This window comes from Anas acuta, chromosome 14 (assembly GCF_963932015.1).
Source record: "Anas acuta chromosome 14, bAnaAcu1.1, whole genome shotgun sequence".
NCBI classification, from domain to species: Eukaryota; Metazoa; Chordata; class Aves; order Anseriformes; family Anatidae; genus Anas; species Anas acuta.
In genome coordinates this window covers 20,140,391-20,154,169 of record NC_088992.1, presented here as the reverse complement: position 1 = coordinate 20,154,169, position 13,779 = coordinate 20,140,391, and the positions used below count along the sequence as shown (strand labels likewise).

The 13,779-nt window shown below is 55.8% G+C and overlaps 1 protein-coding gene across 2 annotated transcripts in view; it reads left to right on the top strand.

The window, feature by feature from the left end:
* Positions 1-13,402, top strand: part of PPARGC1B (PPARG coactivator 1 beta) — a 44,141-nt gene extending 30,739 nt beyond the window's left edge. The window contains exons 4-12 of one of the 2 annotated variants that reach the window (XM_068698649.1): positions 1,359-1,475; positions 1,889-3,038; positions 3,481-3,517; positions 3,831-3,895; positions 4,300-5,065; positions 5,716-5,791; positions 6,549-6,670; positions 6,893-7,047; positions 8,809-13,402. In XM_068698649.1, the coding sequence (XP_068554750.1) occupies positions 1,359-1,475; positions 1,889-3,038; positions 3,481-3,517; positions 3,831-3,895; positions 4,300-5,065; positions 5,716-5,791; positions 6,549-6,670; positions 6,893-7,047; positions 8,809-8,912 (2,592 nt within the window). In that variant the 3' untranslated portion in view covers positions 8,913-13,402. Of the gene's footprint in view, positions 1-1,358; positions 1,476-1,888; positions 3,039-3,480; positions 3,518-3,830; positions 3,896-4,299; positions 5,066-5,715; positions 5,792-6,548; positions 6,671-6,892; positions 7,048-8,808 lie in introns of those variants that run through there. The other variant, XM_068698650.1, reaches the window with a different exon arrangement.
* Positions 13,403-13,779: the final 377 nt, after the last annotated feature.

The following is a 13,779-nucleotide window of genomic DNA, read 5'->3' as shown; positions in this document are numbered from 1 at the left end:
CCACATGTGGCCTCCGGCCCCTATAGCCTTGGTGACCAGAGCATCCCTCTTGGTCCCCTGAGGTGCCGGGGCTCCAGCCCCACTCCTGGTCCTGGCCCGTGCTAAGGGGCAGCATTCATTGCAGCCCTCCGCTGCTCCTGGGAGGTCCCCTGTGGTGGGGGCACCCAGCCCGCCCCCTCCGGGGGCTCATGGTTCCCCCCAGGGCCCCCTTAGCCTTGCCCGGGGTGTTCCCCAAACCGCGATGTGTCAGGGAGGAGTGACATCCAGTGGTGAGAGCGTGCATTTCCACCGCCCCCAGTCCTGCGCACAGGTGGGTGTATATATCACACGCAGTACAGATGTGTATATACAGGATGTATACGTTGCAGGGAGGGGAAAGGTACTGGTTGCTTCCACTGACAGGAGCTGCATGCCCAAAGCTGCAGGCATCCCAGCCGATGTCTCCTGGCAGCCTCTGACCCAGGAACCGCCCATTCCTATCACCCCTTAAAAACCCCTCAGCCCAACCTGGGGGTCTCCAAACTCACAGGCCAGCACAGGGGGGCCGAGCCCCCAGTCTGTGTCCTCCATGCAGCCCCTCCGCAGTCACCTTGCTGCTGAGCCACTGTCGCCTCTGGTTGATAGCGTGACGGGTGGGACACGAAATCTCATCCTTGCTGGCTGGGAGATATATTTCTTTTATATTTTCCTGACCAAAAAAATGTTTGAGTAGAAGGGAAGAGTTTTGCTAACCTTGCTGTCAGAACGGATTGCGCTGTGTGTAACCTGAGGATAACCCCGCTCCGACCACCCCGGGGGACTGCAGGGGAGTCTTTGAATGAAGCAGGCTGGGATGATCCTCAGCCAGCCCTCAGCATGTCCCGCCGGGATTTACATCTGCAAAATGCTTTGCAAGCTAATTAACGAAAGGAGGCCCCTTTCTGGATGTCGCAGCTGAACAAGCCTTGCAGGGCGACCCAAGTAAGCTGCCCAAATCAGTCACGCATAGAAACGTGAATCCTGGCACCTAGGGACAAAGCTGATGGACGTTTGGATGCCACGACAGCTCTCACATGTCTGGTCGGAGCCTGGGGATGGCCCTGGGCAGCACATTCCCCTGCTTCTGCCCCCGTCCCCACCACCCCTGCCCTCTGCGGGGTCCTGGGCAAGGAGGCTGAGCGCTGCTGAGCGCTGACAGGTGCCTGCTCGCAGCCCCAGCGTGAAGCCCCTCTGTGCCCTTTTATCAACCCCCCCGGTTTTTGAATTGGACGCTTAGCAGTGGGTGCAGCCTGCAGCCCCTGGGGTGCAGGCAGCCCCCGGCAGAGGTGTGGTGCTGTCGCTGTGGTGCCGACGCGCTTTCTCGCTGCTTCTCGTTGCAGCTGAAGAAGTTGCTCCTCTCTCCATCACATGCGCCTCCCAGCTGCGAGGCTCAGAGAGACGGGAGCGCCCGGCGCCCGGGGACCCCTAAGTCCCGACCCTCGAGGCCCTGCACAAAGGTATTTTCAGACCTTTCTGTCTCACCGGGTGCTAGTTCATGAAAGCCGCCCCTCACACCCCCTTACCCTGATGGTTTACACCCAAATGTGGGATCACTCGGCCTGGGGAGAGATGCCTGTCGCACCGCAGAGCCTGATCCTAAACTAATCTCCTGCATCCCAGCAGAAGTTGCCATCAAAGATTTTTCTACTTGGATAATGGTAATTGTGCAGTGCGTTAGGCCGGGCAAATTAGATTGCCTGGGAACAGATGCAAATCCTTCCTGGGGAGGAGGAGCTGCCTCCTGGCATGCCCGAGGGAAACCCGCTATCCCCAGCAGCCCCATTACCCTGGGCGGCTCTGTCCCCTCAGCACTGGGACTGTGTGTGAGGGCAAGGCGCGGGGCTCACCATCTCCCCTCTTCTCTCCCAAGGTGGAGGCTCCCCGGGACCGGAGGGCGAGCATCCCGCAGGTGCAGAGCCGCAGCTGCACTGAGCTGCACCGGCACCTCACCTCAGCGGCCCCCTGGACACAGACCTCAGCCCTCCGCGCACCAGAGGAGTGTCCCGGTGGCCGCCACCACTCTGCCGCGGGCAACTGCGCCCACCACGAGGACGACAGCGACTCCAGCGAGGACTCGCTGAGCTCTGGTGATGCCGTGACCTCCCCTTCCTCGGCAGAGGACGGCGCCGGCAGCTGGTTCTCCTGCGACGGGGAGATAAACACGGTGGTGGAGCTCATCCGCTACATGCACACCTACTGCCTGCCGCCACGGAAGCTGCCCGCCCACGATGCCACTGACGCCAAGCCCCAGCCCTGCAGCAGCCCCTTCAAGAGAGCCAAACCGGACTGTCCCCCGCAGCCGGGACACCCTGGTGGTGCTGAGAGCAAGCCGGGCTGCGCCTGGCAGGCAGCCGGGGGCTGCAAGAAGCCTGCAGCATCCTTCTCCATCCTGAAGGAGCTGCTGGCACGGGACCTGCTGTGTGATGTGAGCAAGCCCTACCGCCTGGGCAAGCCCGTGTATGCCTCCCTTGCCCAGCTGCCTGCTGCCAGCTGCCCCACCGTGCTAGTGCAGGATGGGGTGGACACTGGTGGGACCTGCAAATCCAGAGCCAAAGTGGTGCCAGAGAAAGCGGAGCCAAGGCAGAGCCTCGGGGCCGAGGCGAAGGCTCCACAGGAACCCGGCAGTTTGGAGGAGGAGGCCGGGAAGCACGTGGGCGCCCCAGCTGTGTCCACAGGGAAGGCAGCCCGGCTGCCAGAGAGAACCATTTATGCTGTCCGCCGGTCCAAGAGACTCAATCCCGAGCTGGGCCACTGGCTCTCCTTCCTCGATGAGCCACCGCTCGAGCCCTCTGTGCCCCGGGAAGCCCCAGCCTCCAGGGAGCCCATGCTGTGCCCGTCGCCGGAGGCCTTCTCCACTGAGGAGCCTGTGGCTGAAGTGGAGGTGGGTGGCACGGAGGAGGGAGACGTCGGGAGCATGGCACCGCCACCAGAGCCTCAGCCCCTCGTCCTGGAATCCCCAGGGGGCAGCGAGGAGGGTGAGGGTGCTGAGAGCCAGCGCTGTGCCCCCTGGCAGCAAGCAGGTGAGGGGGCGGGAGGTGACCCCTGGGTGCCACCTGGCTGAGGGGTCCCACGCATGGGGAACCAGCGGCTGTTCTGGTTTTGGGGTGCTGTTCCAATCCACTCCCCCCGTGCCTCCTGCCTCAGTTTCCCCATCCCTGTAGCATGAGGAGGCAGGCAGTGTAACCCAGCAGGACTGGGCTGCCCCCTCCCTCAGGGTTTGCCCTGTGCCTGCACACTGCAGTTCAGCTGTACTGGTGCCCCAGAAGCGCAGCTGCCATCATCCTGTCACTGGCCAGCACTTTGTGCATGTGAGCAGCTCCAAGCTGCCATCCCTCCACTCATGTGGCTGCTGCCACCTCACCGGCAGTGTCCCCAGCCCCGGCTCCTGCTGTCCCCTGCCTGCCTCGTGGGCGCTGGAGGGAGCCCAGCTCCGCTGTAACTCTGCTTCTTCCTGCCTTTCAGAAACACCCCGGTGTCTCATGCTGTCCTTGGCACAAACGTAAGTGCACGTGGGATTTGTGGGGGCTAAATTAATTGTGCTAGGGCTGGAAAGCCGCATCATGCACCTTGCTCACAGGTGCAAGGCGCTGGGAGAGCTCCAGGCCCTTGGTGAGGGTTGGTGCTGGGGTGGACGTGCCCGGCGACCTGACTGAGGCTCATCCCCGTTGTGGTGGTGGCGAGGGCATGCTGGTCGCCCCCATCTCTGTCAGGCACTAGGCATGCTGGGAGGGTTCATTTGTATGCAGTGTTTTTATCAGCTTCCTTTTTTTTAATTTTCTGTGTTCACCTACACACTTTCCATCCCCTTTCAGTGACCCGACCTTTGGGAAGAGAAACTTTGAGCCAATGCTGACCGTGGAGCTGTGTGGGACAGCAGGTAGGATGGGTTCTTAATGTTCTCATTTCTCCCTGGGATGGGAAATCTTGAAGCCACTGCTTCATCCCATGGTGCAGGAGCACTTTCTGTGTTCTGGTTTCGTGCTGGAGCACCATGAGCAGCTCGCGGGCTGCGTCATGGGCACTGGGGAAAGCGTTTGGGAGTGAGGAGGCTGTTTGGAGGGGCTGCTGCTTGGAGGGAGGCCAGGAGGAAAGGAAGAATTGATGGGTCCCCTTGGGGATGAGGCATCCTTCTTTTTCCCCAAAGTGCCAGTGGGTGGGTAGGGTGGTGGAGGCTGAGCAGCCTCCCTGCCTTGCAGTGTCGGTGCAGCTCAGGCATTGGGATTGGATGAATTGTGATGGAGGGCAGAGCTGACTCCTGTTGTTTGTTCACTTGGGTTTCAGGTCTCACGCCGCCCACCACTCCGCCGTACAAGCCCGCCGAGGAGGACCTGTACAAGCCAGATATCCCCCAGGAGGCAGGCAACGAGGACAGCATGGCCCCCAGCCCTGGGGCCGGGAGCACAGGGGACACAGGAGCCTCCCAGAAAGCCCTGAAGAAGCAGCCCGAGAGGACAGAGCTCTTGGCCCACCTGAGCCGTGCCGCCGAGCAGCCGGGCATGCTCAAGCGGCCCTTCTCGTGCTCCTTTGGGGACCATGATTACTGCCAGGTGCTGAAGCCGGAGGCCACCCTGCAGAGGAAGGTGCTCAAGTCATGGGAGCCCCCAGGCCAGACAGAGATGGAGCACAAGAGGAGGGTCCCGGACACACACTACCAGGGGCTGGACCTCAGCAGCAAGGAGGCGGGTGGCGAGATGGTGTGGAAGGATGGTGTCAAGCAGCTGCGAGACCAGGAGATCAGAGCCAGCTTAACGAAGCACTTTGGCTTCCTGGACAGTGCTCTCGATAGCAAGGATATGGCCTTCTGCAAGACCCCTGAGTATGACACCGTCTTTGATGACAGTTGCAGTGAGAGCGGCTCCCCGGTGGAGGAGGAGGAGGAGGAGGACGAGGAGGAGGAAGAGCACTGTGACAGCCCATTGGATACCAAGCTGTGCTTGCGGAGAAACCCCCTTTCCAGGACCAGTTTGCATTACTGTTCCCGGAGCAGGTCCAGCTCGGGGTCTTCGTGCTGCCGGTCCCGATCCCCCACCAGCAGACGCACCTTCAGGTATGGGTGGGCAGCAGAGGGGCTGGCAGCTTGCAGCAGCTCTGGGGGCACACACTCTTGTAGAAACCTGCTTTTGGCCACTGCTGGGGATGGTCCTGGGCTAGATGGGCCCTTGGCCAGGCACGGCATGGTGGCTGTCCCCTCCCTGCTGCAGGGAGGTGGTGTGGGAGCCCGGGTGGACCCCGCTCCCAGTTCTGTCCAAAGGCACTGCATGACAGCACTGGCTCTCTCTGGTCTGAGTATAAAGATGCTAATTAGTTAAAGAAAATCCATTGAAATAATTGGTACTACAGCAGCAGCTGCCAAAAACATCAGCCAAGGCCAGAGAAAGCAGCATCTGGGGAAGTAGCTGTGGGTTTCCATCATGCTGGGAGCAACTGACAGGGGCTGGAGCCATTCGTGGGAAGGGCACACATTGGCTAGGGACTGCTTCTGGCATTAAGGAATGGGCTTTCCAGTGTCATAGCAGGTCCAAGAGAGATGGTGTGGCCCAGAGAAGCTCGAAGCTCTTTGCATGACCCCATCTCCCAATATTTGCCAGGCACTTGCCTGCCTCTGCAGAAACCCTCTGCCTCACCTCCCTTTTGCTGGCTGAAGCGTTCCCTGCAGGTTCCCCTTTTGGGGCTGACCTCGTCTCTCGTGCTCCACAGGTGTGAGAATGGTGAACAGTGTCAAGGTGGCAGTGGGAGCCGGGGCCAGCTGGAGAAGAAACGGGAAAAGGCCATCGTAAGTGAGCAGGGAGCAGCGCTGGCCTCAGGGGCGGCAGCCACTCCCTCCCGCCAGCACCTGCATGCGTGCTGGGACAAAGCAACCCGCAGCCCTCAGTAGTGCCCTGCTCCAGAAAAGCAGCAGTGGAGCATTAGCCCTGGCTTCAGCATCCCTTGGTGTGAGGCCAGTGTTAAACAGGGACATGGCTGTGGGAGAGAGCAAAGCTAAAGCAAAGCGGAAGCAATCCGCAATTGGCAATACAGAGTCCTTGGCACAGAAATACCCGGCGCATCCCACGTCGGTCTCCACCGCGGAACTGGCAGCCGGGGCAGCAAGCTGGGGAATCCCTGGAGCTGCGCAGCCACCAGCACTGCTGCAGGGGCAGCACGGGTGCGGCATGTATGGTGGCATGGGGCTGCGTGTGCAGGGAAATAGCTCTTCTCTGCTGCCATGTCCACACATACATGCTCACATCTGCCCATCTGGCATTTTTCACCTGCAGCACAGTTGAATTTGTCCTCCATAAGTTCTCAGGAATGTTTCCTGGTGACTTCATTGGGATAAGGTACAAAGGCTGCAGGGACACAGGAGGCATTGACAGGGGAGGAAGGGGTGTGTGGCTGCTTTAACTTGGCCGTGACAGCAACGGGCTGGGGGCCGGGCAGTGCTGTGCAGCCAGGGCGGAGGGCTCCTGGGCACCCCACGTGTCCAGCACCCATGGGCAGTGCTGGAGGCGCGGGTCGGGAGCCTGAGACCTCTCGCTTGGTGCTGGCAGGGGGAAGGCCGGGTGGTGTACATCAGGAACCTCTCCAGCAACATGAGCTCCAGCGAGCTGAAGAAACGCTTTGAGGTGTTTGGTGAGATCGTGGAGTGCCAGGTCCTGTCCAGGACTAACAGGTGGGTGGCGAGATGCTGGGCTCGTGGGGCGCGTGGTCACCTCTGCCTCAGCTCTAGGAGTGACAGTGACAGGGCAGTGCCGGGGGAGTGAAGCCTGCGCTGCCCCAGCCCACCCCATGGGTGCAGGGGTGGGCGGCAGGATGGTGGCAGGGCACAGGACAGAGCTGTGTGAGCAGGGTTGTGGAGCCTGATGCATCTCTGCTTCTTTCTTTGGTTGCTCAGGGGGGATAAATATGGCTTCATCACCTACCGGTATTCAGAGCACGCTGCCTTATCTCTGAAGAACGGCACCTCACTAAGGAAGAGGAACGAGCCTTCCTTCCAGCTCAGCTCTGGTGGCGTCGGGCACTTCTTCTGGACCAGATACGCTGACTTGGGTAAGAAGGCTTCCTTGGAAGCATCCTGTTTATCAGCATGGCACAGTAACGGTACGTTACACGCGAGGATCTAAAAGCTCTTTTCAGCCTGCAGCAAAAGCCCACCTGCTCTGTATGGCTCACACAGCTGCTCCTAGCTTAGCCCAGCCTAGCTGGATGGCTTTGGGCACTGGGGGGAGAGAAGGAAAGCAACTTGCGTGAGGATCCAGAGCATGTTGGCTGCGAAGTGTAGCATCCTACCCCAGAGCCTTTGGGTTTCAGCGGAGGCACAGCCCATTGTTTCCCAGCTGCATTTCTGCACGGTGCTGGACGCTTTCCAGCTGAGAACTCCCTTCCCCATGGTTAGAGAAAGTGGTCAACAACAGCTCATTAGCCCAAGAGGTGATCTGGGTTGTTTGCTGCTCCACAGGACAGATTACCCAGCATTGCATGTGTACTTTTCATCCAAAATGAAGACATTGAGATATGCTGCAGTTACAGTAACTCTGGTGTCACGTGGATTTCTGCTAGCACACACTGCTCTCCACAGGTCTGCGTCGCTAACTCAGCCAGGGCTCACTCAACCTTGTCTCTCAGCCTTCGATAATGGACAGGAGTGAAATCCTATGCTGGTCTTGAAAGAGAAATGTGATCGGGGTGTCACTTGGCCCTCATCACTGTGATTGTCAGGTGTTTCATGAACACCACGCTTTCAGTTTTGCACCCTCTGCAGGCGGCAAAGTGGTTCTGTTTTCCCACTTCATGCATAAGATAAGGCAGCCCACTACATGCCCAGAAAATAAAGCCCTAAGTCTTCATTTACCTCTAGGTGCTAAGTCTGACACAAGTACTGCCTGGTCTCTTAGTACCTGACAATATTTCATGTGCACAGAGCAGCGTTCTCTCTGACTTTGGCTGTGGGTGCAAATGCTCATTATCCATGTAGTAAGCTAGGATCTGCCATTCTGGGCTCTGAGGAGGTAAGAACCAGCAAGCACCCTGTGACAAAAATGTCAGTTGTGCAGCACTGTGGGGAAGGCAGAGCTGCAGGGGAACCCCCAGCACTGCTCCCAGCTCCTCACCCCCTGGTTTCTGCGAGAAAACAGTTGCCCCTGACTACATGGCATGGTTCGTTCCTAAATCCTGCTTGCCCTGTGCACAGGTTGAGACAGAGAGCCTACAGGAAGAAGTGAAATACAGCCATGCCATTAACAGCTCTATCAAAAATATACACACAAAGGGGTTGAGCTGCTGTTCAGTTAGGCGGTCTTATTTCTGGCATTTGCTAGATTTCACAGGCTTTGTGATGGCACTCTTTGTTCAGCTTCTGATGCAAGAGATGGGGAGCTCTACAGGCAGACGCCCACACTTGCCGCGACCTGGCTGCTCATGTGGGAAGTGCCGTGTTTCAGCAGCTCAGAATTCACCTGGGTCTGGCAATTTTTTTGAATGTGGGAGTGGGCGTCTCTGCCCTCTGACCTGAGCGGTGAGAGCCTCTCTGCCAAACAGCAGTTTGCTCTTTTTCAATGGGGAGAAACAGCACGTTTTCCCATTTTATATTGTTCTTGGACATGGGACAACATTGGTGCCTTCCCAGGAGGAGGCCAGGGCAGGCACACAGCTCGGGGAATGCTCGGCAAAGCCATCACCTGCAAGCACTGCTGGGGCGGCCGGGGCTTTGTGACACCGTGCGCGGGCACGGGGAGCACACAGTGCGCGTCGTGCCCCTGCCCACCTCCTGCCATCCCTCACCCTGCTGTCCTGTGTCCCTGCTGTCCCCAGATTGCAGCGCGGAGGAGTCCTCCCTGGCACCGGTGAAAAGCAAGTACGAGACCATGGATTTTGACAGCTTGCTGCAGGAGGCCCAGCTCAGCCTGCATCGGTAACAGCCTTAACCCTGGAGGAATACCTCAATACCTCAGTCAAGGCACTTCCAATATGTTTACGTTTTCAAAGAAATTATTCAGTCTATGACAAGCGAGAGAGAGCGAGAGAGCGAGAGCACGCACGCGCGAGAGAGAGACTGCTGTCCCTTTCAATCGATGTTTACATTGAACAAAGCTGCTTCTGTCTGTGAGTCCCCATGGTGTTGATGTCTCACTGCCACACATTAGCCTCCCCGCTTCTGACTGGTTGTTTTAGGGTGAGCCTCGAAGCCCCTGCCCCCGCCCCGGCCCCGACCCTGCGCTCCCACCGTAGAGTTGCAGCTGTGTTCACCATAACATTTTTTGTCCGTAGTGTGTGATGATGAAATTGTTAATTGTGAATAGAATCAGGATTATAAACTAATTTTTAATAGAAAAGGAAGAAAAAAAGTATATACTTAAAAAAAATGTATTTATGGCTCAGATGTACTGTAATTCAGATTTATTGTACCGCTTCCTTGATTTTTAACTATGCACTGTAATGAGGCACTTGCCACTGAGCAAATGGGGGGTCAGAGCAGAGTCACAGAGCCAGCATTCGGCCACAGAAGCGCCGGCCTCCCCAGCAGTGTGCTGGGGCCCTCTGCACGCGGGGCTCCCCCACTGCTGCCAAAGCCATTTTCCTCACCGGGGGGCGAGCCCCTGGCACCCAGCTGCCGAGCAGGCCCGCTCAGAGGCCCGTGGGCCGCTCCTGCCATGGAGCTGACAGGCGCGAGTGAAAGGGGTGGTGGAAAGAGGCAGCGTTGAACCGCTGCCGGGTGGCCTGCAGCCCTGCTGCCTGCCGGCCATCATCGCTGCGGCCCTGCCCTGATAGGCCTGGGGCGCCTGTGGCGGGAGCGGGGCGTGAGGATCCTTCTTGTCTCTGCCTGTCCTCTGGCCGGTGTCTGATAAGCCATATGCTCACCCAGCACCTCGTTGGCAACGCGGACCCGCACCCCCCTGTCGGCACGGCACACTCTCTGCCGTCGCCTGTGCCCCCTTGGCCCGGCTCATGCCCAGCAGTGTGAAGGAAGCGTCATGGCTTTGCTGTGTGTTTGCGGCTCCCGGCTGGCCTTCCGCCACTCGTGCTGTCCCCCCTGCCTCTTGCCAGGGCCCTCAGGCCTCCTGGCAGTGCTGGATGTAAGGCATGCTCAAGCAGCATCCCCGCCAAATTTGCTTGCAAGCTTGCCCCCTGCCTCTGGGAGAGGTGGGAGGAGGAGAGCCCCCACCCCTGGGTGGAGGAGCCCAAACCAAGAGAAGGCCAGAGGCACCATTTCCCAGAGGGAAAGGAAATCTTGCTGGCTCCTCAAGCCATCTCCATCGTCTCCATTTACTCCCCAGACACAGAGATCACTAGGGATTCAGCCATTGTATGTAGATAGAATATTATAGCCTTAACTATGCCAATAGATAGATTAGAGTCTTCTGGGGTCTCCCCTGTATGTGACTTAGGGATTTTATTCTCATTTCCTCTGTGCGGACACCATTTTATCCTGCAGGGAGTATGACCAAAGCCTCCGAAATTGCATGAGGTTCAGTTCCAGGAATCCACACCCTGCCGACACGGCCCTTGGCTCCATGGGCATGTTTGCACCCCTGACAGCCCACGCTGATCTCTGGCAGGAGAAGGGGTGCCAGCAGCGACACCAGCATCATTACTCGGTTATTTCATGCTGCTCTTGTGGAACCTGTGGTTCCGACAGCAACCGGTGAGGCAGTGGGACAGCCCCGGTGGGTTGAACGGCAGCTCCCAAATTTGCTGCCGGTGCCAGTCGCTGTCCTTGTGCCACTTCGGTCTCAGCCCAGAGCAGTAGCAAGGGTCACTGTCTCTCCTGCTATAGGCTCTCCCCACCTCCACCCCAACTTAGCATATGTGAGTAACCCTGGCCGAGACTGAGCATCTGCTATTGGCAATTGCCTCATTGTAGCTTTGCCTTTTTCTGTCCTAGTATTTCCTCACAACAATGATGTTTACATGTGATTGCTATAGAGCTTACGTAGAATGTATATAGCGACACATTTAGGGTGGGTAGTACTGTCCTGTGCTGTGCTGATGTTTTCCAGAAAACGATCAATCAAAAAAAAAAAGGAAAAAAAAATGCCAAGTGGAATTCTTCCATCTCCTTGCTCAGCCGCGGTGGGACCGAGCCCCAAGCCGCTCCCAGCTGGAGGATGCATCAAGCGTGGTGGAGGGGAAGGGGCAAGCGCAGCGAGGGCTGCCCGAGCCACAAGGAACCCTCTCCCAGGGCAGCCCTCAGGCGCTTCGCCAGTGTTGGTTTCTGTGTACCCAATCTGCAATTGGATGTAGCTTTCCTGTGGCTTCCTGTGCTGGCCAGCAGCCCGCCACCATTGCGGAGCTCTTGTGCAGCGGGTACAGCACTCCCGAGCAGGGAGGTCTCGTAATGCACAGAGCCAATCAGTACTGCAGTCTTAGGATAGGAAGAGATGCAATAAGTGGTCTTCGTGTTGCCTGAAGCCTATAAATGGATTTTTGTTGTTGTTTGGGGTTTTCCTTCCCCCCTCCCCTTTAAATTTTGACAGCTCTTTTTCCCTCCTCCCTTGAGAAATGTCTCCTGCACTGATGCAATACGCACAGAGGTGCTCAGGATGTGCCACGCAGGGCCAAGGCACCCTCCCTGTGGCCGCCTGCCCCTCGCTGCAGCAGCAGCAGCAGAGCCTGGAGGGGCACGCTGCCCACCCCTGCCTTTAGGACCTGGTGAGTGCAGAGGGCATATCTCAGCTTAAAGAAGCACAGGTGTGACTGCCTGCTGGGTCCAGAATTGCTCACGCGGGGTTAATGGTGAAAAGTAAGTTCCCACTTGACTTTTATTTTTATTTTTTTAGTAGAAAGCTTTCATTAGCTCACAGTGCTCTAGGGGCAAGGGGGGCTGGGCAGGGGTGGGTGAGAGCCCCCCCTGCCCGGGGGGGCTGGATGCAGGGAAGGGAACCCGGCGCCCCTCACCACTGGGGCCCAGCCCTGCCCACAGGTAGGAGCCCCAATCCAAGAGGCACTGGGAGCAAAAGGGTATATTATGGTAGGCAATAAGTATGGAGGAGATCTATTTTTTTTAAAAAAGTATATAACTATAGAATGTCCCCAATAGTTGCCTGTAAGTACTGCGGGGAAACGCTAAATATGAAGGGTCTGGTGATAAAATCATAGAATCATAGAAATAGAATCATAGAATATCCTGAGTTGGAAGGGACCCTTAAGGATCATCAAGTCCAACTCTTGACACCGCACTTAAAAATATTGAAAAGTATTGAAATGCCTGTTCACTTTTTTTGCACAGAGTTCCCCATAAAATCTCATTGTTCATGGTGGGATACCAGGTTTCCTGGCTGGAATCCAGCAGAATCCTGGGGCTCCGTAGGAAAGGAGCAAATGTTTCTGAATGTCTGGGCTGAATGCAGAGGACAATCCCTGGTGTCAGTTTCAATGCTGCCCCAAAGGAAGGGTTTATCCCAACTCCTACCCAGCGCAGCTTGCTGGGCTGCATGTCTTCCCTATGGAAACAGCAGCTCAGCCACCACATTACAGTCCGAATGTCTGGTTTCAGCACTGGTCCATGCGAAGGAGCATTACAGACCAGCCCTTTTTTTTTCTTTCTTTTTTTCTTTTTTTTCTTGTATTTTTCTTTCTTTTTGGAGTTACGCTGAATATCGAGCTACGTCATTGTTCATAGAGAGCCCTGAAATCCTTTCTGTTCTATCTTCGCCCGTCCCTGACAATCTGAAGCAATAGAGAACCAAATGCAGCCTTTGGGCCACATTCCTCGTCCCTCCTCGAGCCGCAGCCAGGGATGGCACGGCCAGGGCATTACTGAGCAGAGCCAAACCCAGCGCACACTGACGGGGCAGGGAGTGTGTGTATGCATGTGTGAGAGAGAAAGGTTAAACTGATGCATTTCTTGAGAAAGGTGCAAGAATTTCACCTAAAAAGGGGCACATCTGCTTTGTTATTTATAATAAAAGCTAAACTCTCTTTTTCTTTTCTTTCCTTCTTTTTCTTTTTTTTTTTTTTTTGAATAAAAGGACACTGCTAATAATTACTAGGGGCCAATTCTGCCTCCTTCCTCACGCTGAGTAAGTACTACTAAACTCTGATTTTCTACTTGCAGGGTAAGCAAAAGTGGCAGAATTGATCCCTTTGCGATTAAGAATCTAGTTTTTAATATGTTTTCTTTTTTTTAATTGGTAGCGGTTTTTTATATTTCACTTAATTTTTTTCCCCCATTCCGTTCCATTGTGTCCTTATTTATGTAATATACTTTAATCTTAAAAGATGGCATGAATTCTTATGCCTTTCCTTTATTATTATTGTTATTATTTTTAAAAAGAGATTTATTTCTAGTGTGATTTAACTGTCTACCTTCTAAAACGAGAGAACGTTTTCTTGTATTTTTACATTGTCAGATTCTATAGTTTCATAGATAATTTAACCAAATCGCTCAATGTATTATCTATATCTATCCGGTGGGTATAAAAGTTCTATTTTAAATTGTGTAAATACTTCAGAACTGGCTTCTTTTTCCAGACTCCCCTGCTGTGGAGTTACTTGTTTACATCACAAAGACTGTAGAATCTCTACGCTCATGTACTGTAAATAGTGAAGTGATCTGCCTATAAATAAACAATAACATATATACTATAAACTGGGAGAAAAAAAAAAAAAAAAAAAAAGAGTAACAAGTCTGTGCTGCTGGTGCTTTGGATACCGGTGCAAAGCCGCTCTGGAGGAGGCGTTTTGCACTGCACAATGCGCTTGTGGCCGGCTGGCAGCGGGATGTCAAGGTGCAGCGCAGCGCACAGTGCACTGGCCACAGGGCCACGGTCCCTGCGTGAGCGT